General features: G+C 48.2%; 2 protein-coding genes and 1 non-coding gene across 4 annotated transcripts in view; 1 reads left to right on the forward strand and 2 right to left on the reverse strand.

Moving 5' to 3' along the window:
• The window catches only part of FBXO31 (F-box protein 31), a 28,714-nt gene extending 25,198 nt beyond the window's left edge, over nucleotides 1-3,516 (reverse strand). For both annotated transcript variants that reach the window (XM_064160075.1, XM_064160074.1), the window contains exon 1: nucleotides 3,136-3,516. In XM_064160075.1, coding sequence (XP_064016145.1) covers nucleotides 3,136-3,514 — 379 coding nt within the window. In that variant the 5' untranslated portion in view covers nucleotides 3,515-3,516. The remainder of the gene's footprint in view (nucleotides 1-3,135) is intronic.
• Nucleotides 3,517-3,887: 371 nt separating this feature from the next.
• TRNAM-CAU (transfer RNA methionine (anticodon CAU)) lies at nucleotides 3,888-3,960 on the reverse strand. The gene has a single exon. It is a non-coding gene; the product is annotated as a tRNA-Met (tRNA).
• A 9,064-nt stretch (nucleotides 3,961-13,024) lies between these two features.
• MAP1LC3B (microtubule associated protein 1 light chain 3 beta) lies at nucleotides 13,025-23,391 on the forward strand. Its single transcript, XM_064160076.1, has 4 exons — nucleotides 13,025-13,171; nucleotides 15,943-15,998; nucleotides 19,347-19,453; nucleotides 21,589-23,391. Exons 1-4 carry the CDS (start codon nucleotides 13,132-13,134, stop codon nucleotides 21,761-21,763), a joined length of 378 nt encoding a protein of 125 aa, XP_064016146.1. The 5' UTR covers nucleotides 13,025-13,131; the 3' UTR covers nucleotides 21,764-23,391.
• Nucleotides 23,392-26,052: the final 2,661 nt, after the last annotated feature.

A 26,052-nucleotide genomic window follows, 5' to 3' on the forward strand; every position in this document is an offset into this window, starting at 1 on the left:
GTCCCTTCACCAAGTGTATAAACTCCATTTCCAACTCCTCTCCACTTGCTGAACGTTGACACCTTTAACAGCTTGGCTGACATTTTTCAGCTGGTCCAAAAGCAGTTGGAGGCTGTTCTGACAAGCAACAGCCTCCCCATCCAAGTTCTAGACACTATTCTGAACTGCTGATCTGTTCCCATGTGTTCTGCTGTTTAAGATGAAAGCAGTTATCATTTAAAATGGACTAGCAGGTGCTAACCAAGGTAGGTCAGGCCACCAGCCAGGGCAAAACAGGCTTTTATTCTCTTCCCACTGCAGAGATCAGCAATCTCCTATTTTTAGAGTGAGAGCCTCTTCTTGCCAAAGAAGCAATTCAGAGACATTGTTTACCCCAAACAGTTGCAATGATGAAAGGACAGGAGCCCTCACAGCCATACTGGCCTTTACACAACCACTCCTGGTTAATCCCAGCACTTTTCCAGTTCACAACCACAAGCAGAAGCCACCCTACTTCCAGGAAGACAAGTTCTCTGGATGCTTGCAGTAATCACATGTCCTCAAGCCTATTCTAAGACTGACTCCTCCTCACAACAGTGCAAAAGCAAAATACCAATGCTCAACAGACCCACTTGGGCAACAGCCAGGCTTTTCCTTACACTCAGTGCTGCTCCTGGCCAAGACAAAGGTAGAAAATAGCCAAAAGAAAGCACTGCAGCAAACAGCATCTCTCAAAGAACTGTTCTACATAATTTTAAGACTGTCTCTTTACTGTTGTGCATTTCTGAGAACACAAATATATTTGCTTACACAGGTAGCACAGAGTTGAAGTTTGCAAGTTACCTCCTCCAAGGGTTTAGCTTTGGATCATCATCAGTTGGCATCGGGGTGAGCAAGCCGTGGACCCAAGGAGCATGCTAGGAGAGGCACACAGACTTTCACTCTAAGGCATGCAGCTTCACAAGTCAGGCAGACAAGCACACACTCGAGGACTGTCCTCAGCTGGGACGTGGTTTGTTCTTGACAAAGATGACAAAGATCACAAAGAGCAATTGTGTTTTGTGTTTGCCTATCAGACCGTTACCAAGTACTGCCGTACAGAAACACAGCACAGGGGAGACTCAACTCTCCACGTGTGTTTACATACTAACATCTGATGTTCCTATATGCCCTCATCACACCTGTGCTCCTCATGCAGTGCCACGCTACATCTGAAGACACACAGCAGCTGAGCATGTGCAGCACAGTACTGGGCATATGCAGAGAAATGAACTGCAAATCGGCTCCACAAATGGTGACTAATTACACACTCAAACGTACCAATACTCAAAGCTACAGAGCTATCACCACACTAACCACTCACACTGAGTGTGGAGCAGCACAAAGCACTATGAACTGTGCAACAAGTCCAGATTAGGATTTGCTTGGAGGGATCATGACTGGCTAACAGATTGCAGTCACGCTGCCCTAGATTTAGTAGTTTTTTCAGCCAGGAATCCCCACTCCTGTCTGTTCAGCACAGCTTGTGCACCATGCCTTTGGTACAAGGTCCACCTCAATCATATCAGCCAAGCTCCCTGATACTGGCTGGACTGGGCGCATCAGGAAACAACAGAAATAATGTGTGAAAAGAGAATAAAGATTTGTTTTATGCACTTCTCCTCTTGTAGCTAGTTAAGGGCCTTTGAAGTGTAGTGGTAATACCTTCCCTTCCTGTCTGGTTTAGTTTTAACCATACAAAGCCCATTGTTTCTTTAAGTACCAACTAAGCTTTTGAATGCTGCTTTATCCACTGGCAAGAAAATCCAAGGAGCAGCCATAAACTTCACAAATAAATTTATGTCCACATCAGGCCTAATTTAGTGGCTCCTTCACAAGACAATCTACCCCATATTTAAAACTTATCTGGGTTTCTATAGAAACATCTTGCCAGGATCATAACACAGCAAAACAATTAACCTATGAAGCTTTGTAAATCATTCATGAAATACACAAAGGTCCATGAGGCCTCTACATCAGCAGAAGAGCATAAGTAAAGAATTAATACCAGTTTATTAACCTGCCTCAAAACCCCAACATTAAGTTATTGGGCCACTAGGATGATCCCATGCTAAACAGAGAAATAAGAATGCTTTGGTAGATGCTTTCTTCAGCCTTTGTAGCAGTGCTGATAGGGCACAGATTCATTCCTGCAGTGTATCTGAACAGATTGTACTGCCTATGGCAGGTAGCCACCCTCATGTACCTAAATTCTTCATCCTAAAGCCCTCACTGGTATCAAAACCAGAAAAGAAAATATACATGACTTCATGTGCTGGCAGCAGAGGCACCTGGCAGGACCACAGTACGAAGAGAGATGATAAGCACAGCAAGACAGACGTTGGAGGGTGGAACAGCTGCTGGATTAACAAACAGGGGACAGAGCCACAATGACATAAGGAAAAGGATGAGGAGTACACAGCAAGAATTGCAGCCTCACAGAAGAGGGCCACAGCAACACAGAACTGAAGCAGTACTGAAAAATATGTCTCCAGGCCTTTGCATTAATGCAGCAAAGCATCCTCCCAACAGCTATTCCCCAGGAAACAAATGCTCATGCAAACCTGGAACCCCCCCAAGCCTTGCCCCATGCTTCCCAAGACCAGAAACCGGTGACCTTATCCACTCACTCTAGACCCCACATGAGCCCACTGCTCCTGCTTTACCTGTTATGTTTCCCACAACTCCACGACCCGGTCCCATATCTTCCCTCCAGTTGCCACTTCAGTTTGATGACCTTTGCTGGAGCCTGCTCATAGGTCACCTCTTTTCCAGACAGGGCCACTAAGAAGGCACCGCACTCCAGAGGACCCAAGATGTGCCCTCTTCTCCATCCTCTGCACTGGCAGCCCTGCATGCACCCCTCATGACAGCATAACTCACGACCCCTCACTTCCCAGCTCTTCCCTGCACCAACCAGCCCCCCACACACACCATCCCTTTTCTGTGCCGCTTCAGGACCCCCACTCCACCCCACCATCACCTTCCCACACCCTCCGGCACCTCCTGCATCCTCTGGATCCCAGACCTCTGCAACCTCCGGGCCCCCCTCCCCGCACGCCCAGGGCCATCTCCTCAGGGTATTCCCCCGGCCCCCCACCTCGGGGCTGGTGGTACCTTCGCGGCAGCGCCGCCGCCAGATCGTGTCGGTGCGGAGGATGCGGCGGAAGGTGGTGCAGACACGGGCCAGGCTGGGCAGGTCTGTACCGGGCAAGGAACCGAAGATCTGCACTAGGAGTTCGGGGGGCAGCTCCAGGAGGGACAGCGGAGCCCGCCCGGCCGGGCCGGCCTCAGCGGGGTGCGGCGCGGGTCGCCCGCCCTCAATGCGCTCTGCCACCTCGTCATCCTCCGTGGCACCGCCGCCGGCCTCCTCGGGATCAGTGTCGGTGTCAGGCTCGCTGTCGCCGGCTCCCCCGTGCCGCTGCTCCCGAGCCGCCCCTCGCCGGCGGCAGCCGCGGGCCGGGCCCACCCCGCAGAGGCGGGCGCACACCGCCATGGCTACGGCCGCTCTGCCCGCCGGGGCGGTGCGCAGCAGAGCGCGGCGCCGCCGGGCCCGCCCGCCAGCGCGGAGCCGCCCACCAGCGCGGAGCCACCCACCAGCGCGGAGCCGCCGCGCCACTCACCACGCCCCGCACACCACGGCCTCTCCGCAGCCGTTGTACTGCCTAGCGCCCCCTAGCGCGCGGGCGGACTGGATGCTCGGCGGAGCGGGGCTGCCAGGCTGGTGGGGACAGACCTCTCTGCCCCGGTCCTGCCGTCGCAGCCTCGGTACCGCTCTGTGCTGGAACTTCATTAAAACAAAACAAACCGCACTCCCTTCCCTGGGAACCTCCTGGCTGCCCGGAGGAAAAAAAGGAGGAAACCACTGCTGCCCCGTGTGAGGATCGAACTCACGACCTTCAGATTATGAGACTGACGCGCTACCTACTGCGCTAACGAGGCTCCTCGAATACAAGGTCCCGACTCACTGCTTTTCTGGCTACTGCACAGGCTGAAGCATGCGTTGATTTGTAGTGTCTCGAGTAGCTTCTTGAGAAACTTCATTTTCATGTAAATAGTTTCCTTCCTCCTCCCTTCCTTCCTCTCTTTCTCTCTCTCTCTCTCTCTCTCTCTTTCCTTTTTTAATCCAAATCCCATCTTTTCCTTACAGTCTGCAAAACACCTGCATTTCTGAAAGGGTTCTTTGCAGTTCCTCAACATTTTTTGGTTCTTCAACATCCCTCAGCGTTCCTTAACATCCCTCAAGGTTCCTCAACATCCTCAGGAGTTCTTCAACATCCCACAACATTCCTCATCATCCTTCAGGGTTCTCCAACATCCCTCAGCGTTCCTCAATGTTCTTTAGGGTTCTTCAACATCCTCATCCAGCTCTGCTGACTGGGAATGGATTGTGCAGGCTGCATTAACGACGTGGGATGTCTGCAGTGAAATGAACTCCATGCATTCACCCAGAAGAGGGTATCCTGTGATGCCATATCCTAATTGACAGAACTCATCCTCAGTGAAGGTCTCAAGGTAATAGTCACCATTACAATTAAGTGACAAATACATACATTGGAAGAAGACAGGAAAATAGACATTTAATTGATACAGGAAGCCCCCAAACCTCACTCACATGAATCACTGCAGGGAGGCCACTCACCTGCAGGGCAAGCAACAGGCAGAAAATGGAGGAGGAATAAACCTTTGGGCATCACTCCCACCAGACAAGAGGAGATATTTGGGTTGTGTTGGACAGCCCAAGGATTTTGCCAAGACTCTAGTGGGGAATTCATGTTGTCATTCTGTCAGTGGGACATGTTCATTTCCAAGGATCTGGATGGCCATGCATAGGGAATGATCAGGTGATGACTCCAGGCTGTGAAGCTTGCCGGTGTGACCAGCACTGCTTGCACCATGAGTAAACACCTGGCTTCTTACAGCCTGACCTGCTGCATTCCTCCCTTCACTCATCTGCATGCAGGACAAGGATTTTATTTTTAAAGTGTGCTAATCTTTGGAGCTTCAGTGATGGACACATTTAGTGCCCACAGTCCTGATTAACTTCAGAAAAGCTCCTCCAAGCATCTAAAACAAGGCACATAGATAATGAGTCACCTAAACCCAACATTGGCTGTTTGGAAATACATCTGTAGCTGGTTTCCACCTGTCCTGTATCACATGGCTTTTCTCCCACGTTACATTGCAAGTTTCTGACACGGCCCTAGAAGGTCTTGTCATGTTTGTTTGTTTGTTTAGGAACTGATGGATTCATGGAGAGGACAGGAAAAGTACTGATGGCAATGATTCTTGTGTGAATAAAACAGAAGATGTCCTCGGTGACATTGCCCCAAGCAGCAACTTAGAGCACACAAGTGCTTTTCCCTCTTCTTTGTTTTCTATTTTTATCTGGACTACCTTCTTTCCCCTTTTCCTCTGAATGCTCCTGCTGTTCCTAATCACTTTGCAACCTTCTCTCCCTTTTCCTTACCCAATGATCCCTACAACTTTATCCCACAGCCTTGGCTCCATGGATGCTGAACCACTATGTCCCATTCCATCTATCCCTCAGCGATCAGACTCTCCCCACGGCCCAGTGACCCCCTTTCCAGTCCAATCCAGCAGAAGGCAGGGCAGCCCATCATAAATCCATACCAATTCCCATGGAGCTCCATCACTCCACACCCTTTTCCCCCAGGTTAAGAGGAAGAAGGGGAAAAGTGAGTTGGGCTGAAAGGCAGTGCCCACTTCCATGCTGTACTGATGTCACCTGGCAGTGACTGAAGCCAGTCAGAGGTAATGTGACAAATCCTGTGGGCTCTTCATGCTTGGGTTGACCACATTTCCTCCTCTCATGGAGCAGACATGAGAAAGAATCATTCTTTCCACTCCAAGTCTCAAGACTCAGACAGAGAAGGTTTCCATGGTGCTGTTCCTGTGCAGCATTACACAAGCAGAGTTTGGGTGGGCACAGTGAAGCTCCTTGAGGCTCAGAAGATGGAGAGCTGGTGAAGAACAGAGTGCTTATAACTGGATGCAATTTACAACATCAGTGTCTACCATCCTGGTATCATAGAATGGCTTGGGATAAAAGAGACCTTAAAGATCATCTAGTCCAACCTTCCTGCCATAGGCAGGGCCATATTTTTCTAGAGCAGGTTGCTTAGATCCCTCTCCAGCCTGACCTTAAATGTTTCCATAGATGAAGCATCTGCAGCTTCTCTGGGCAACCTGGGCCTGTGCCTCACCACTCTCACAGTAAATAATTTATTCTTAATACCTAACCAAAATCTCACCTCTTTCAGTTTAAGACCTCATCCTATCACTACAGTCCCTGATAAAAGTCCCTTCTCATCTTTCTTGTAAGCCCTTTTTAAGTACTGAAAGGCCACAAGAAGGTCTCACTGGAGTCTTCTCAAGGCTGAATGCCAACTCCCTCAGCCTGTCCTTACAGCAGAACTGCTCCAGCCCACTGACCATTGTTGTGGGCTTCTCTGGACCCTCTTGAGCAGATCCATGTCTTTCTTACACTGGGGGCAACAGAGCTGGATATCATCAGACTACAAAACTGGCCCTTTCTCCTCTGAATCCATTATCTGAATCTACCAGCTTTTATAGGGAAACCAGTAAAAGTGTGTTATCATCATCTCCAATTCTCCGTGGCGCTACCAAGTGTCTGAGAACCCTCCTCTGTAAACATCACCACAGTAATAGCCCAGAGCTTTCCACTCTTGCAGCTTCAGACCGGCAGCTTGGAGCCATTACCACAGGGCTCTTCAAAAAAGGACATACCAAAAGGGGAAATGTTATTGTTTCATTTCCCTTCAGCAATTAAGGAGCTGATGCAAGCTCTCGCTATAGTCAATTAGTCTTCACGCTCACTCTAAAGGGCTCTGGACCCATCCCAAAGTCAGTGTCCTCATTTTCTATAATCCTGGAAGCATTTACACCTTCCCAGCCTCGGAGCGGGGATGAGCCAGCTGATGGCACATCTAGCCAATTACAACCTGAACAGTTAGGAGAGAATTATTTATTGTCCATTTGGCAAGAGGGACAGAGAAGTATGGCAAGGCAGGCTGAGACAGATGAACAAACCCTCATTGCAAGCCCTGTTTGCCATGCAAAGTGTTTGCAGCATGGGTTTTTGGCAGAAGCCTGCAGTGTGATTTCTGCTTTGTAATCAGCATCCTTGGAGGCAGGACTCTCAAAGAGAGAATATTTCTACAGCAAGGCCAAAGAATTTTGCTATGGCTTTTGTGAGACACGTATTTTCATCTCAAACAACCTTTCCTCCCTAATTTTAGCTGGAAAACAGCTCTTCTTGTCCTGATTTTAGTGTTTCCCACCTTCTTCCTGTCTGTCTGGACGCTGATCACCCCACATTTTGCAGGATAAAGTGATGAATGGACAGGCTGGGCTCTTTGGGGAAAATCCAGAATACTGCAGAAAATGCTCCTGATGACTCAGGAAGTGTTTTGCATCCTTCTGCATTAGAGATGAGCTCTGTGTCCTTTCTTCACAGAATCACAGAACTATTTTGGTTGGAAAAGACCTTTAAGATCACCAAGTCCAACCATTATCTAACTCCATCAAGTCTGGTGCTAAACCATGTGCCTCAGGATCACATCTCTGCGGCTTTTAAACACCTCCTGGGGGTGGATTATGAAAGAGGTTATGGTCTTTCTTCAACACACTGACCTTGCCATGAGGTACTAGTTGATCCAATGATTAGCTGTGGTCAGGTCATGAGTGCTTAGGGTCACCTAAGACTTGACAGCACTTCTCCTAGAAGCAGGTGTCATTTCAGCTTTGGCCAGAGTCCAGCCTGGCCAGTTTCATTCTGCCCAACACCTCTGGTAGCTCAGTGACAGCATTATCCTGTCCAGGACAGATCACGGGACAGACAGTCAGGTGTTTGAGATGCTATTACTGGCTTGGCTGCTGAGCAGTGGTTGTGCAATCATAGGTACCTCACTGGAACCTCCCCTTGCCACTGTTTCTTATGATGTAAATAAAGAAGGTGTTTGCTGAAGCCACAGGCTACATAGTACTCAGCTAATATTTGAATATAACTGGAATTGCTTAAATCCTAGCAGTATTAAAAATCACTGGTGGACTTTGCTGCATGCTGCATTATTCGACCATTTCCCTGCTAGGCCTCCTGGGCTCCACTGTCATTACTGCCTGCCAAAAGGTTATGGATCCTTTTGAGTGAAAGGTAGTGCACAAACATCAGTTATTGCTGCTTACATCAACTAATTCACTCTGTTTCCTTGTGAAACCAATGGCTCCCACTTAAAGCTTGATCCTGAAGCCAATAAATGTTTGTGGAAGAGCAGTAACTGATGTCAGGGTTCAAACACAATGATGTCTGGGATAACAACTCTCCCAGTGGGGCTGCAATGAGGTTTTAGCCAAATATTCTAAGGGAATGATGCTTTAGTGATGACATTGCACATGTATGTGTGTTAGATTGGATTTACCATCCAGAAAAGCATCTAATGATCTTGAAATTGTCCTGTTGCACGAGTTTCATGAAATAGGTGGCCAGAGGGAGGAGGCAGACAGTGTTAGCAATCCCACTGTGGGAATGTTAACAGCCTCATCTGCTGCTAGACCACAGAGAAAACCCTCCCAGGGAAAATGGGTTTAGTTTCACTTCTCTCAAATTACACTTTCATATCCCCACAAAAGAGAGAGAGTTGTGTCATTCTTATCAGCTCTTGCTAGAGTTTTCCTATCTCAGAAGGTGGTTTTCACAGAGAAACTACAAGTTTGGGAATTTGTCCACCATCTTAAGGCAAATGCAAGATTAAAACTTCTCCAGTTATTTTAAGGCATTGCAAGCAATTCTGCCTGAAAATCTGGGTAATGGCTGCACACTGTGTTAAAAAAGTCAAGGCCCATGTTTTCTGTAGATGAGTTAGACCAATAAGATCATTTTGCACGAAAACAGAGGGAAGGTATTTCAAGTGTGGCTTAAAGGTAACCCACTCTCAGCACACATTCTCTTTTATTTTATTGAGGGGTGGTGGTGGTGGTGTTCTCTCTAGGTTTCTGGTGAATTTAATACTGCTGACAGCTGCTGAGCTAATTGCCCTAGACACTGAAGTGCTGTCTTCCAGCACGGGCGTAGCACTGCAGAGGAATAGCTCTTTCTACTCACTGTAAAAAGCCTTTTCAGCACTGTTGTACCAGAGAAATAAGGGGATGGTTTCTAATTCTGATCGTGAAATACAATCGCTTTGTTGTGAGGCAGCTCATATGGAAACAAAAAAATGGGAAAAGTGGGAGTTTTTCCCCAGGGAAATGCTGTAAGTATCAGCTAGGGTTTGGAGTCACCATTCATACTGGCTTTTTAAGAACAAAAAACCCCAAAGCAACCTTGTGGAAGATGTAACAGTTGGGGAAACCTGGCTTTTTTGAGACGTGAGGTCTAGCGTATCCTGCTGTATAGAGTGCAGACATGAGGGTCTGAGCTGGAATCCAACCCCAGCTCGTGCTCTAACCTGCTTTCTCCATTTGGGCAAGTCACATCTCTTTTGCCTCATGAAAAACTAGAGCTGACAGGTATTGTAAGAGATTATTTAGCCCATCCTTCTCTCTGAGGTAAGAGCAATTCTCCCATAACTCTTCACAAAAGCTGTTTCACTAATTCCTTGTTAAAGAAAAATATCTGATGGTGACTATTCCACCGCTTTTGTGCACAATTCATTTGGTGCTCAACTACTCAACCCTTAACCCAGTATCTAATTTCTGTCACTATTTCCAAGATCTAAGCTCATTATTTCTTGTCCTAGGCTCACTGCATGCGGAGAAGACCAAATTCCCTCCTGCTCTGTAGCAACCTTTTGCATATTTGAAGACGATGTAACGTCTCTTTTTCGGTTCAGCCTTCTCCTTCTCAGACTAAATGCTTTGTAAACTGTTCTAAGAGCAGAATAAAAATGCCCTGCAGACTCGATTTTTAAAGGGCTCTGTTCCAATGCAGTCACCAAATTTGAGGCAAAAGCACTTTCACAAGCAGCATTTTCTCACCAGGGATGGAGAACTGTGCTTAGGCAAAGCTGGTCCCAAAGGCTATGTCCATGCTGTCATTCCAACTGTGCCTAACACCTTCATCAGCTCCAGACTCTCCAACTGTCTGTGCTGTCGACACGCAGACACAGGCAAAGGCTGAGATGAGAAAGGTCAAGCAAGTCTCAGTGTAGATCTAAGTTTTCCTTCTCACAGTCTCTGCAGATTATTCATGAGCGGAACGTGTTGATAGCCCAGCCTGTCAGCAGTTACTCTGATTGTGGCTCTTCCTAAGCACCATATGGATGCTTTCAGCCTGAGCTGCAGCCCTGCTAACAGTTGGTAGTGTGGATGAAAACCACACAAGCTCAGTATTGTCAGCCCTGCCACCGGGACTCACCTGTACACCCCAAAAACAACACCACATGGTTTCACCAGAGCTTGTCCTCCTGCCTGCAGCCACACAGCCTGCAGCAGCCCTTGAGCTATCAGAGTTCTGAGAGTGTGGTGGGATTTCCTCAGCCCAGAAAATGCTTTTTTTTAAAGGCAGTTATTTAAATATGAAAGAATTCTGTAAAACCAGAAATTTGGGACTGCTAGTTTGAGCTTCAGATGTATCAGCTTTCTGATGACCATCCACTATGTCTCACCTGATGTCCCTGGACAGTGACATGATGGACAGAGCATTCACAGACCTTAGGGCTATTTTTCTTCCCTTGGTTAGTCACATTTTTAATGGTCTCATCCTATAATTATACAACTACTGAAATTGTATGACCCTGAATCACAAAATTAGCTAACAAACCCTTACGCCAGCATGTGAGTGCAGCACTATCCTAACTTCAATGCATCAATTTACCACCACCCCTCCTCTTAAAAAGCAAAAGTCTTGATAATCTCTAAGCTGGTCAGAAAACCATCCTTCCCCCTGTGTTCATAAGGGCATTGCCACAACTCTCTTTGCTTTCAGCCACAGAAGTTGGATTGTACAGCAAGGTTGTGTAGCCCTACAGCTGCAAAACCCTTCTCATATTTCAAAACACAGTGCTGGGAACATATGGGAGAAAGGGAGAAAGAGAAAGAAAGGGAGAAAGAAAGAAAGAGAGAAAGAAAGAAAGAAAGAGAGAAAGAAAAAACGAGAGAAAGAAAGAGAGAAAGAGAGAAAGAGAGAAAGAAAGAGAGAAAGAGAGAAAGAGAGAAAGAGAGAAAGAGAGAAAGAGAGAGAGAGAGAAAGAAAGAAAGAAAGAAAGAAAGAAAGAAAGAAAGAAAGAAAGAAAGAAAGAAAGAAAGAAAGAAAGAAAGAAAGAAAGAAAGAAAGAGAAAGAAAGAAAGAGAGGAAGAAAGAGAGAAAGAAAGAAAGAGAGAAAGAAAGAAGGAAGGAAGGAAGGAAGGAAGGAAGGAAGGAAGGAAGGAAGGAAGGAAGGAAGGAAGGAAGGAAGGAAGGAAGGAAGGAAGGAAGAAAGGAAGAAAGAAAGAAAGAAAGAAAGAAAGAAAGAAAGAAAGAAAGAAAGAAAGAAAGAAAGAAAGAAAGAAAGAAAGAGGAAAGAGAGAGAGAAAGAAAAAGAGAGAAAGAAAGAGAAAGAGAGAGAGAGAAAGAAAGAGGGAAAGAGGGAAGGAAGGAGGGAAGGAAGGAAGGAGAGAGAGAAAGGAGAGGAAAGGAGAGGAAAGGAGAGGAAAGGAGAGGAAAGGAGAGGAAAGGAGAGGAAAGGAGAGGAAAGGAGAGGAAAGGAGAGGAAAGGAGAGGAAAGGAGAGGAAAGGAGAGGAAAGGAGAGGAAAGGAGAGGAAAGGAGAGGAAAGGAGAGGAAAGGAGAGGAAAGGAGAGGAAAGGAAAGGAAAGGAAAGGAAAGGAAAGGAAAGGAAAGGAAAGGAAAGGAAAGGAAAGGAAAGGAAAGGAAAGGAAAGGAAAGGAAAGGAAAGGAAAGGAAAGGAAAGGAAAGGAAAGGAAAGGAAAGGAAAGGAAAGGAAAGGAAAGGAAAGGAAAGGAAAGGAAAGGAAAGGAAAGATGGGCGCCTGAAAGTCTTCAGCCAACATCTTCTGTGTCAGAAAGCTGCTAGCAGAGGAAACAGTTGGGCATTTACAGTCGCAACACGGTACCTGCAGGATGAACATGAGCAAACTTGGCTTGTGAGTGGAACTGTCCATGCCCTAAGCAGCTCCTGACAAAGTGCACAAGGCTGGGTGGTGGGCGTCAAAGTGAATTGGAACCCCTGCTCCTAAAATTTCGTTCCACTCGTAGAAACTTTATCACGGCCTCCTCATACTCGTGCCTTTGTGTGCTGAAGGCAAACTGCAGGCAAAAATCACCCAATGTGCACCTCTGCACCCAGGCGAAGTCACTAAGAGCACATGTCGTTGAGGGGAAGGAGGGAAGGGCACCTCAAGGTGGTTGTGTATTGCTGGCGGGGAGCGTGGCAGGACACGGAGGTGGCCATCGCCATGTGTTGCTGAGGTAGTCATGGATGTGTGCCATCAAGGAGGAAGATGACAGGACTGCCACGGATGTCTCTCGCTGAGGGCATACGCCAGCTGCACACTCTTGAGAAGTCCATGTCTGTCACTGAGGGTAGACAAGGGCTGGGAGCTCAAGGAGGCCATGGCTGCCTTTCACTGAGGGTGGACACTGGCAGTGCTCTTGAGGTGGCCATGGCCGTGTCACTGGACACCAGCAGTGCACTCCTGAGGCGGCCACAGCCCTACAGAGCCGAAGAGGTACATGTTAGGGCACCCTGAGGTGGCCATCACCATCCATCGCCAAGGGTGAACACTGGAAGTGCTCTTGTGGTGGCCATAGCCGTGTGCCACTGAAGGAGGACACTGAGGAGGCCATGGCCATGTCACTGAGGTGAGGCACTGGCAGGGTACTCTGAGGTGGCCATAGGCGTGCGCGTCCCCGAGGAAGAACAAGGCACCGTTACGGCCCCGCCGGCTCCGGCGCTCGCCCCGCCACACTCAAGATGCCGGCGGCGCCGCGGAGCTGCCCGCCCCGCCGTGACGCGCACCGTCAGCTGATGCCGGAGTCTCCGCTGGTGGCGGCGGGGGGCGGGCGCCGGCACTCGGAGTCGTCCGCCTCCGCCGCGCACAGTCGCTGCCGGGCCTGAGGCCGAGGAGCCGCCGCCATGCCCTCGGAGAAGAGCTTCAAGCAGCGCCGCACTTTCGGTGAGCTCCCCGGGAAGAGACGCAGCGGGGCAGGGTCGCTTACCGGCCCTTCCGCTTGTCCTGGCCCTTCTCCGGGCCTCGCCGCTCGGCGAGCGGGCGGCGACGGAGGCCGGCGATGGTTCCCTCTGGCTGCTGGGGTCGAGGAGGGGGAATCGGTGAGGCAGGGAGGGGGCAGATCTCGTTAGGAGATTTCGGGTCAAGGTCCGGGTGTTGCCGACAGCAGTGGCCAGCTGCCGGAGCGAGTCCTGCCCCGGTGAGCGGGCCCGCGGTGCCAGGCTGCGCGGATGTCCCCGGCGGCTGTGGCGGACAGGGAGTCAACCGCCTGCTGGGGGCTGAAATCGAAACGAACCCCGGCCCGGCCTTCCCTCCGCTGTTCAGCTCCGGCAAGACAGGACCCAAGTTTCTTCACGGTGGGGCTAGCGCCTGGAAGTTTTGGGTGGGTTTTTGGGTGTCCGTGGGGGTGAGCGAGGTGTGGAGGCGGGTGGCAGTCCTGTGGCTGGGTGAGCTCCGGCGCTGCCTTGGGAGAGGGGTTTGGAGTGTGGAGATCACATCATGCACATCATGCACATCATCCATTATTGACTGCAGAATTCCCGGGAGCCAGGAGACATGGCTTGGCGATGTGTGCCAGGAGCTGGGCCTGCCTTTCTTCCTCCAGACGTGTCTGCTCAGCGCCCAGCTTCTCCTGTGCTAGTGGCAGGAGAACTGAGAATTGAGCTCCGCTTGCATTTTGGTACCGGTGAGGAATTCTCCTCTCAGGGAGCGGACTTGGGCTATATGCTTCCTGCCTCCATTTAATTATTGAAAACGAGGAAGGCACCGAAAAGAGCTGTGTAACCATGGCTGGGGAAATGAGATTAGTCTCTTTCTGGAAGGAACAGCCTTGATAGAGCGGTGCCAACACTTCTTTCTGGGCTTCGGATGGGACCAAAGCAATCAGAGAGCTCTCTTATCTGCTCATGTGTGTCAGCGAGGTAGGCTGAAACGCTCCGAGGGTAACAAGAACTGGCAGCGTAACCTATTTCTGTGTGAACTATAAAATCCTGTACGTAAAATGGAATTGGTGGAAGTAATTGATCCAGATTTTCTTTCTTTCCTTCCTTTGGGTTCAAGTCAAGCTGCTTAAGAGAGCTTTCTGGTGTGCCCACCCTTGCCTTTGTTGTTCTGTTAAATGTGAGCTATTCTCTGCTTTGAAGCGGAGAGAATTTTGATCTACAAGGTCTGTGTTTAAGCTGCCCCTTTTCTTGGAGTCTTCCGAAACTGTTGTTGACCCCCATCGCCTGTCACCAGCCTCTAGTGCAGGTATTAAGTTCAGCTAGGATGGCAGCCAAGCAGTTGCCACTGCAACTAATGTCGTCAGAGAGCAGTGTTTATCTGTGGCTGACTGGAGCCTGATTCCGAACACGCCGTGTACAATAATCTCAATGGTTTGTCTGCTTCATGTACCTCCTACTCCAGGGAGTTCTGCTCAATAACATGGCTGTGAACAAACCTGTTTCAGCTGGGAAACTTGGTCGAGCCTCTCTGTGCTTACCGTGTGGATGGCTGGTCTCATTCGCTCCCCGTATCTCTTGTGCTTCTGGTTAATCTTAAAGAGTATTTTAATGAGGTGGTATCTCTGCCCTTGAAGTGTTAATGCTGGTCGGTCGGTGAGACCGTGGCTTGGGCTGTGGGCCGTAAAGCAGGGTGGCTTTCAGGTTCTCAGTCTTGCAGTCAGGTGAAGGCTTTGCATACTCCTTGCCTGAGTTCTGCTTGATTCACCTCCAGCTTAAAAGCGTGATTCACGTGAGTTGCATTTCCTTGCTGGGCTCAGAGGAAGACGCAGAGATGTGGTTTACGTGCAGGAGCTGAGTGATGTTGCTAATGAGTGACGGGACAGGTCGTGTGTCCCGGGCATTAACATACCAGCAACGAGTTGGGCTGCCGTGAGCAGCACCTCTCTCTCCTTCGGTAGGTGTCTGTTAAAGCCGTGATGCAATACTAAACGTTCTCTCTGAGAGGTGTTTATAAGGTGGAGATGGTGTGGAAAGCCTTGGCTCACTGAAAAGAACTGAAGAGGTTAAAATGGAGTTCACTGAATCCGAAAGCAGGCAGGGTGTATGCAGATGCAACTGCTGCTAAAAGCAACTGCGCCTGTTTACTTTGGCCCGGGCGCGTACTTTAGCCTGGCTTATAATATCTGTGCTATTAATATTTATGTCTGAAGAGAGCTGAACTTTATCCTCAACACTGGCATGGAGAGCAGTGGAATGTCTGGGTGCCCAAGAAAGCCACCACCAGGTTCTGCAACAATGGGTGCAGCATAATCAAAACAGAAAGCTGTAATTGAGTAACGCTGGAACGCACGGCGTAAGCTGACGCTGCCAGGCTTCGGCTGCTCTTCGGTCACAAGTAATTGTTGACGACTTCCTCTTCTGGGATGGTGCAGAAATAGGACAGGATATTTAGTCACGAACTTGGGTGGTGTAATTTGATGCCATGTATTTGTGTGGTTGAAATGTCTGCTTTAGGGGGCAGAAAACGAGGTGTGGGGGGTGGATGCTTTCTCCTTTAACGCTTTCTAGGAGTCCCAGGCAGCAGTTGTCACCTTGGGTTAAAGAACGAAGTTGTCATCTGTCAGAGGAGAGGTTTCACTGGTGACAGTGCTGTCCTGTTTGGAAACTGCTTTGCTTGACTTTGCCTTTGTCCCCTCTCTTCAGTGGTGGAGAAATGAGATAATAACAGCTGTTAAGAGTGGATGCTTGAACAGGCTGGTTTTTTATCTTTTGCAGAGCAAAGAGTGGAAGATGTACGACTGATTCGAGATCAGCACCCGACTAAAATACCAGTGAGTCTGCTTCTTATCACTTTGCCTTCCAGTCTTATAGAATCCCTTTGGTTGGAAAAGACCTTCAAGATCACTGAGTACAATCGCTATCTAACTCTACCAAGTCTGCTGTTAAAGCATGTCCCTTAGCACCACAAGATCATGTCATGTCCTTTTTAGTAGTTAGAAATTTGTGACAGAGCTGTCCTGATGAGGCCAAATCAAAATCTGGCCATTCAGGGTGATGAACCCTGAATTTCAGAAGCCTTTTGGAACTGCTAACCAGCAGTCAGTGTGGCAGAGCAAGGTGGTAACTAGGGACTGGAGGAAATGGAGTTTCCTGTCTACTGAAGTTGCATGTTGGGACTTCAGAGAAAACCACACCTTGGCTGAGCTCTGAGATTGTCCTGATTTGTTTTGCTCTTCTCATCTTAATGTTTGTCTTCTCCAAAAGAAGAGTCTGCATGGACTAACCAAGAATACTCAGTACTGTAGAGTCAGGCATGGCTTCATCACTGATATGTGCTAAGGAAGACAGAAACACTTGCCTTCCAGGAAACAGGCCTGTGCTTGAGGTCTCCAGAGGTGCTGCTTGGCTGTCAACCCCCCAGCTCATCTGAAAGAGATCAGCCCTTCACCTTGTCAGTTTTCTTTAGACAGTCAGCTCCAAATGCTGTCCAACTTTTAATTTCCTTTTATTTATGGCATCCTGGAGGTTGCAAACGCAAAGCAAATCATCCTAGGAAGGAATGGGCAGGACTGTGTCCTATTGCTGAGCAGATACTCACAGCTGGTGGGCTTTGTGTGGTGCCTGTTGATGCACTAAGCAATAAAAGCAGCCATCCTTACAGCTGTCAGACTGAACAGGGAAGGTCTCAGAAGATCTTAGGGTATGGAGAAGACAATCAGATGCCTCAACTTTGGCTCTCAGTGATGAGAACTGAGGCTTCCTGTGAGGGGAAATTCTGCTGTGAACAAACTTCTTGTGAGCAAACTGCAGTTGCAGTGCAAGTTCGTGAACAGAAGCTGCACATCAAATAGAAACCGAAAGGCTTTCAGATTAACTTCAGACCACTTCACCTCAAGCAGCTGCTCGTTGTTTTGTGGTGCTGTTGAGCATGGGAACCAGTAATATTTTATAGCAGAGATTTTCTGACCTTTCAGTGTTCCCAAAAGGCCCTTTCCCAGTAAATCCATTATACACACCTTCCACGCATCACTTAGCTGTTGTCCCTGAGCTCTGTGGCCACAGATTGAAAGCCATTGATTTATGGCAAAGCTCTCATTTTAAGGCACCCATGGACATTTTTATTACTAGCAGAAACTCAGAGGTACCTTAGGAGCTTGCTGAAGATGCAGTAATGCAGACTCCCGGCAGCTCTGGCAGTAGCCTGCTGGGATCCCTGGAGGCTTGCTGTGGTTGCCTGTCCATGTCCTAGCTTGGGCTTTTACCTCATTATTATCATTAGCAGTTTTGGATGAGATAAGATGGCAATGTCACACTGGATGCTAAATCCCTCCTGTGCTGTCAACATCCCTCATTTTGCTGGTGGAAATGTTACCTACTAGTTATGCTCTGCCTCTTTAAAAACAGTGTTTTACTTCCAGCATGAGCCAGTGTTTATTTAAACTGGTGTAGGGAGTCTTCCTCTGCTATAATTAAATTTGCTCAAGCAGTTTTCACTAAAAATTCTCCAGTATCAGGCCCTGATATCTCTTCACCTGTGCAGCTTTTGAATATCAACACAGGCAGATCCCGTGAGCATGGAAATGATCCAAGTGGATGGTGTCACGTAGCTACCGTTGATTTAAAAACAACAAACCCCACGTGGCTGTGGAAACAGGAGCATACCAACTCTGAGATCATTTCTTAAAAGCAGGAACTATACTGTTGCTGGGCAGGGTGCTCTTGAAATGAGCCAATCTGCCGTTTCCTCCCGAGTTAAGTAGTTGCTGCATAACAATGACAGACTCCTAAGCATGGTTTGAGATGAAGGAGAAGGAAACGATCTCCTTTGAGGCTTCTTAGCCTTGAAACTGAGTGGTGTAGTTGACATGCCCGAGGGACAGGATCCATCTAGAGGGAACTGGACAGGTTTGAGAAGTGGGACTGTGTGAATGTCCTGAAGTTCAGCAAGGTCAAGTGCAAGGTCCTGTATGTGGGTTAGGGATAACCTCCAGTATCAAACCAGGCTGGGGGTGAAGGGATTGAGAACAGCCCTGCAGAGGAGGACTTGCATATGCTCATGGGTGAAAAGCTGGACCCAACCATATCCTGGGATGTTCCCCAGGACCAAGGGCAGGGAGGGAACTTTGCCCATCTGCTTATCTCTGCTGAGACCTAACCTGCAGTGCTGGGTCCAGCTCTAGAGCCCTTAGCATGGTAGGGACATGTGTCTGCCAGAGCAGGGCTAGAGGAGGCCACAACAACGGTCCAAGGGCTGGAAACCCTCTGACTCTGAGGACAGGCTGAAAGAGTTGGGGTTGTTCAGCCTGGAGAAGGGAAGGCTCCAGGAAGACTTTATTGTGGCTTTTCAGTACTTAAAGGGGTCAAGAAGAAAGATGGAGGCAGACTTCCTAGCAGGGTGTGTTGTGACAGGACAAAGGGTGATAGCTTAAAGTAAAAGAGGGATATTTAGACTGGAGAGAAGGAAGAAACTCTTCACACTGGGGGTGTTGAGACACTGGCCCAGGTTGCCCAGAGAGGTAGGAGATGTCCCACCCCTGGAACAGGTCAGGTTGTTTGGGGTTTTAAGGAACCTGCTCTAGTTGAAGATGTCTCTGCTAACTGCAGGCCAGGGTTTGGACTAGATGACCTTGAAAGGTGCCTTCCAACCCAACAACAACAACGAAGAGCAGGTTTTTCTCATGCATTAGAGTAACCACGGGAGGTGAATGGAGCAGCCTCCTGAGGTCTAGTTCTTAGAAAGAGATGGCCTGAAACTGGAGAAATTCTAGTGAAAACTGTTTATGTTTGCAGACTGGTAGCAGCCCAAGGCCCTAAGTCAGCCACTGCCAACATGGCAGAGAGGGAGGTGTGCTGTAGCTTTTCTTGGGTTTCCTTGCTGCTGGGTAATTCAGTGCCAAATTACATGATTCCAGCAAAGGAACTGTTCCAAAAGTGGACTTAAACTGTGGATTTGTCCTAGTCGTATATCCTGTTTGTTACCTCCTTGTGCAGAGATCCTTGCAAACAGAACAAGAGGAGCTCGTGAGGATCATTGTTTCTTTCCAGGTTTGAGTTACTGTGGTCACAGATGTAGGGGAAATGGAGTTTAGGGTAAATGCTGGCAAGAATCGGAGCGGGGGAGATCACCAAGCACCATTTCTGCCCTTCGCATCACCTCCTTTCTCGCTGTTTCTTCTTAGGTGATCATTGAAAGGTACAAGGGAGAGAAGCAGCTTCCAGTTTTGGATAAGACCAAGTTCCTGGTGCCGGATCATGTCAACATGAGCGAGCTCATCAAAATTATCAGGTAATATGATGTCATCTCAGTGTAAGCTGCATCCACCCAAGGCTCTGATGTTTGGTTAATTTCCCATCTGATCTGTGCATTTGGGAGCTCTTTAAATGGAAAACTGGTGTCATCACTAGGACAAATCCATGAGCAGGTGCTTTTTCTTTGGTTTTGCTGGAAAAGAAGCTCTTTGAAAAGGGCTTAGCTTGCCCTCTGAGATGTTAGTCTGCTTTTAGGAGAAATGGCTGGTTCCCAGAGGTGCAGGAGGGAGTCTGGAGCTATGAATCCCTCTCTAACATGGTGCTTCTGGCCCAAGGATCCAGCACTTCCTGCTTGGCTATTTTAAGATGCCTGCTCCGTGCTCTGCCTGGGAGTCCTCTCTGGAGTGCCTGCCTCTTCCCACCCACTGGGCTTGCAGCCAGATCTCTGAGCTGTTTTGAGATGAGGTTGGCATCCTTTGATCGTGAAATGAGGTTTCTCTCAGTGAAGCCTGAAAACCCATGTTCAGACCAGTGTCGTCTTGTCCCACAGACTGAGCCTTGAGCCCTGCACCGCTCTGGTGCTCAAGCTTTGTTTACAAGAAAAGGCAAAGGGGAAGTAGGTAAAGAGTGGAAGTCATGTGGTGAAAAATTGTGGTCAGAAATTCTGCTAGAAATGCATTTCTGGCTTGGGAGGAATTCCTGATTAGGAAGAGCTCTCAAGCGGTAAACTCGGACGTTAGCAGCAAACCAGCTTGCTTTTTGTTGGCCATGGTGTAGCAGGGAGCTGGTTTGTGGAGGCCAATAAAAATTGAGAGCTGTCCCACGTGTCCAAACAATTCCCTGCCTCCAAGGCTTGTACAAAGACTGCTTGTCACAAGCAAATCCCAGCTCTTAAATGAGTAAGAAAGGGAGAGGGTTTTGGAAGCAGGAACCAGATTGGTTAAGTCCTCCAGAAACTCTCATGAACATTAAAGGCTCTGGGCACAAAGGTTAAAAGCAAAATGAAAGATTTTCCCCACCTTTCTACTTTGGTTTTGCTGTTAATAAGTGACTTGGTATGAGCTAACTTGGTCCTCAGCCAGCTCCTGTTGTGCACAGCAAAGCTGCTCCTGCCCAACCCTAAGGAAGCAGCTGCCATCCTTCAGCCTGCTGTCTCTGGAGCGATTAGAGCTTGGTTTGGAAGGGTCCCTTTTCAGGGTTAGAGCCGGGAAGTGAAATAAATCCCTGTTTCCAGCTGCTGCTGTCCTTCAGCAGCTAGGGGAAGCAGCAGGAAGCTTTTCTGAGCTGTCCTTTCTTCTTTCTTAGGCTGCACCTCCACATACCTGAGTTCCTCCTGCTTAAGTGGAGGTTCCAAGCCTGGATGTGTTCAAAGCCAGTTTGGATGGGGGCTTGAGCAACTTGGTCTAGTGGGAGGTGTCCCTGCCTACGGCAGCAGGCTGGAACTCGGTATCTTTAAGGTCCTTTCCAACCCAAATCATTCCATGATTCTGTTTGGTTTATGACATTGTAAGAGAGCTCCTCTCTGCAACTCTGCTTTTAAGTAAGCAGGATTTTTACCTATTTCTCCCCAAAGAAAATGAAGGCTCCAAGGGAAACATTACAGTTAGATGTTTAGTGTGCCGTGCTGTCTGTGGAGTCTGCAAAGTATGGGAGGGAGGAGAAGATGGGGGCAAGATGCTACAAAGGTTAAACACAGGCTGGGACAGGCAGGCAACAGTGAGTTTAAAAGGTCTAAGCCCTTCAGACAGAAGCTCCCTCCCCGTCTTCACACGGGTTTCTCAAGGTCAGCCTGGGTTTGCATTTCTAGTGGGATATAGTTGAGCTGCAAGGCAAAGGTCCAAGAGGCCACCAACACCCTCTGTGCTGGTTGTGCAAGGATAGTCCTGTCAAGGTTCAGAACCTCCTCATTTCCCCTTCAGTTTACTGCCCTTTTGGAGCAGGGCTCTTCCAGTGAAATAAAGGCTCTGCCTTCATCTGACTGGATTTAGACGAACTGAACAACAGTTTTGAGTTGGGAAGCCAACAGCTTCTCTGGTGGCAGGGCTGCTTCAGGTGGGGGGCATCTCCCTACTGACAGTAGTAGGGGACTTTGGCTATCTGTTCGTTGTTGCTGTGAGTGAAAATGTGAAGTCATCACTGTCAAACTCCTTCCCCCAACCTCCCACCCTCCAGGCGACGCCTGCAGCTGAACTCCAACCAGGCCTTCTTCCTGCTGGTGAACGGACACAGCATGGTGAGCGTTTCCACACCCATCTCCGAGGTGTATGAGAGCGAGAAGGACGAGGACGGCTTCCTCTACATGGTGTATGCCTCTCAGGAGACCTTCGGAGCACAGCCTTCTGCCTAAGACATGCAGGCTGCTTCTAGCCTAGGATTTGGGTTTGCCCTCAGCCATCACCCCCACTCTTCCCCACACACCCCAGGGAAAGGCACGGATGTCACCTACGCTCCCGGTCCCTTAGCATAGTCTTGCTTTAGCAGGCGTCTCATCTTACCTTGCCTTGTTTGTGACTATTAAACAGCGCAGGCCAGCACCTCCAGCTTTGACACCTGCTGTAATATCCCACACAGGCACATTTGCATTGCTGGACTTGCTGAACGGAACCCAATTGTGCATGTGACAACTGCAAAGAAAGGGACACTCGATTGGACTTTTAACAAGCAAACAGGCACCAGGGAGGAGCTAAAGTGTTTCAGGTGACAGTTTGCTGGAAAATCTCCCATTGATTCCTTACAGATTTATGATTTCTTTTTTAATGGGAAGACTTCTCATGAGAGCAAATATATTTAAACGTTCCAAAGTGGAGCTTTGTTGCCTGCAGCTCGATAAGACTCATGCCAGTGCTGCAGGTAGTTAAGGCTTGGGGTGAGCTGGGGGGAGGGGGTACAACTCTTTTTGTCTCTTTTTTCATTTGTGGCACCAAGAACTTAGCAATGGTGCCAGTTTCTGAAATACTCATACCAAACACCACAGCTTTATTGTAGTTTTAGGAAGTGTTTAACTGTAAAAACACACACCTGGACAGGTGACACTGAAATAAACTCCAGTCTGCTCTGAAGTTCCATCCCCTGTGTGAAACACTGTTGTTCCTGTGAGCTCGCTTCCAAACGATCACTCTCCAGCATTAACCTGGAGGTTTGCTGTTCCCTTGCCTGGCTGATGGGAGAAGGTTGTAGAGGGACCCGCTGCCAGCACCCAGGTGGGTTAATGCAGTCTGAGAGGTGAGCAGAGCCCTGCATCGCTCACCACCTCCATCTGGTCGGCTGGGCAGGTGAATTGGAGCCCTCCAGCTTTGCTGTACACACCTCCACACCCACCCCTGGAGTTACTAACTCACACTGCCCCCTGTCCTGCACATTACCACCAAAGCAGGGGCAGGGAGGAGCAGCTCACAGCCAGGAGCTGCTGTCGAGCATTGATGAACAAATGATTCTTTTTCATTTCCCATCACTGAAGTCTCCTGCTGCTGAGGCAGGGTCTAGAAGGTCTGGGTGTTCCTGCTGTCCTGCAGAGCAGAGGTGCCTGTAGGAGCTGTGTTTTTCCTCTAGAGTCATTGTGAAGCGTAGCAGGATGAGGTTACTCATGTATATTATGTGTCTGTGAACTAACTACATCTGTTACTGGAAGCTAACTTACTATGGGGGGAGGGAAAAGAAGCAATACTACTGCGTCCTGGCACTCTTAGCTCAGCAAGGGGTACAAGTTGTACCCACCTGCACCTCTTTGCATGCATCTCATTCACGCTTCTTTCCTGTTTTTTTTTTTTCTATTGTTCTTTGTGTTTTTACTCCCCAACATAAAGTTTTACAATGCAGCTTGTTCTCTGTTTAGTTTTGTTTGTGTAAGACATTGTTTAACTCATAACTGACAACCATACTTGTAATTACGATGTGATTGACTGATTATTCCTGTACAAATGTTGCTTTTTTAAGATTAATACAGTGCTGATATGGATGGATTACATCCCAACTTCATCATGGCTTGTGTGGTTCTTTCTAGACAGCTTCCTTAACCCCAGCCTCTGCAGGGAAGGACACAGAGGGTTGGTCCACCTGCCACAGGACACACACATGGTGGTGAGCCAGGTCCTGCTGACTGCAAACAGACCCTGTACCGAACCCTCTGAGACTGAGCATCATTAGCAATGTGGAGAGGGAGCTACCAGCTCCAGAAGGAGGAGTTCTGGTTGTGATTGTCCCCCTAAAACAGTCTCTGGATGGGTATGTGTCCAGGTGTGCCTGCACATGGGTAGGTTTTTTGGAGTTCATCCTGGAGAAGGGAAGGCTCCAGCGAGACCTTGTGGCCTTTCAGTGCTTAAAAGGGCCAGCAAGAAAGATGAGGGACAAACTTTACAGCAGTGCCTGTTGTGGCAGAACAAGGGTGATGGTTTTAAACTAAAAGAGGGAAATTCAGACTGAATAGAAGGAAGGAAGTTTATAAATTGAGGGTTTTTTACACAGGCTGCTCAGAGGTAATAGGTCACCATCCCTGGAACCATTCCAGGTCAGGTTGGTTGGGGCCCTGAACCACCTGCTGCAGTTGCAGATGTCCCTGCTTACTAGACTAGATGAGCTTGAAAGGTGTCTCCCAACCCAAACCAGTCTGTCATTCTGTAATTCCCTCCCCATTTTGTTCCTGCTCCACCAACCTCTCTCACAGCTCCAGCATCCCAGTGCTCTTGCAAACTAGACTCTACTTCGACGAGGAGAACTCAGGAAAAACCCCAGGCCCCAGCCACTAAAAGTTCCAAGGAGGCAGCGAGCTGCTGATTCCTTTTGCTTACCTGTGGCTTCCTCTGTGATCAGCACAGACCTGCATGAGGGGCAAGCAACAAGCACAAACCCTTGTCAGAGCAGCTGGGAGCAGAGCTGAGGAGAGGAACTGTGATTCACAAGCAGATGTCTGTGGGTGGAGAGACAGCAAAAGTAATAAAAGGAATTCAGAAACCCCAAGTTGCTGCTAACTGCCAAGCTGGAGAAGCCCCCACATAGATGAGGTTCCTTGAAATGGAGAAAAAAAAGCCCTACCAAACCAACCTAAACCAAGAGATTCTGTTTAACTCTTTATTTTCCATACATTAAATTTACTCAGATAAAAACATTCTAAAAATGTACAATTTTACTTTTAACAAAGTATAATAAAACATAAAAATCCCAATACCAGAATAACTTGGACATTTACAATTCAAAATCAAATTAGCTGAATATTAAATATTTACAAAACTATTTAAAATATTTATAAAGTTACATGCACAATTTGTAATACTAGAATTGACTGAAGTAAAAGAAATGGCTCAAATGGGAGCAGGAGTTTCCTTCATTCCTAAGTGGAAAGTTATGTCCAAGAGAAGCTGTTAATCTGCACTTGAAAACACAACAGGATTCGCTTTCTGCTTTGCTACTAACATCTTTTCTTGCTGACCTTAAGACAAATTGAAAAGAGCAAACAGGTAGTTCCAAGGGTTTATTACATGAGGTGACAGTGGGCAGGAGTTGGGCAGGGTTACCAGGGCCTCCACCAGCAAGGGTTTGGTTCTAGATTCCTGCAGGGCTCACTTCCATGGACTTCTGTCCCGATTTGCCTGCATCCATCTCAAATATCTCACAGGCATTCTTGACCCCAAACCCCCAGCTCCAAGCGTCTGTGACCTCCAGTAAACACACTGACAGCTAACCCACCGGCAGAGGAACCAGGTGATGTCACTTCTATTTTGCTCTGCCCAACAGCACAGACGTTGCATTTTTGAGTGCCTTCACCCTGAATGAAGCTTGCCAGTGAGAAAGAGCATGAAGCACAACTGGGGAAATGGTAAAAGTTTAGTGTTAGACCCTTGCTTTTGGAAGCCTGGCAATTCATTTGCCAAGATTTAATGACCCTGGTGTGAAAAAGTTTCACATAGGATGGACTGTGACACGTTGTAAGGAGAAGTATCATGGAACTCTGATCAAAACCTCGCTTGCTAAAATGAGGCTTCCCTCTTCGCTCTCCTGTTGCACAGCATAGAGCCTGGCAGATTTATTAATGCTTCATTTGCCAGCGCCAGGAGGAGTTTGCTGGAAATTCCACTCTATTTTCAGTATTTCCATCACCAACACTCCCAAAGGGAAAGCACTTCCAAAACTGCCCCGTGTGTAGCTCACTCCCCCGAGGAAAGGCTCCTCGCTAACTTCTCCATGCCCCTGAAGGGAGATGACTTGGGATTCCCTTCCACCCTACCCTTAAAAATCATCTCTATTCCACAGTGAAATCCATTTTGAGAACTAATTATTTTTATACTTTCAGGACAAAGATAGCAATAAATAGTGTTCTTGGAAATCTCCATCTTTCAGCATACAAAAATAGGTTTTACCAACTGTTTGGTTCAGCCAAGGAAGCTGGAACTCCTCTTCTAAAATGAGCTGCCTTCCTTTCAGAGGGGAAAGATGGATTTGTGCCTTTAAGAAGAGATTAGGGTTATTTTATGGAACTACAGTGCTGTGGACTTACCAACTTTGGCTGTTCCTGGTACAAAGTGGGAGCACTCAGGAGCAGATCTGAAGCCACAACTTGCTCTGATGGGAGGGCAGGCTCTGCCATCGCTGCTGGCTCAGCAAACATTTCTCTATCACACTCGTTTTAAGGTACTCAAAAGACTT

This window comes from Pogoniulus pusillus, chromosome 20 (assembly GCF_015220805.1).
Source record: "Pogoniulus pusillus isolate bPogPus1 chromosome 20, bPogPus1.pri, whole genome shotgun sequence".
In the NCBI taxonomy this organism is placed as follows: Eukaryota; Metazoa; Chordata; class Aves; order Piciformes; family Lybiidae; genus Pogoniulus; species Pogoniulus pusillus.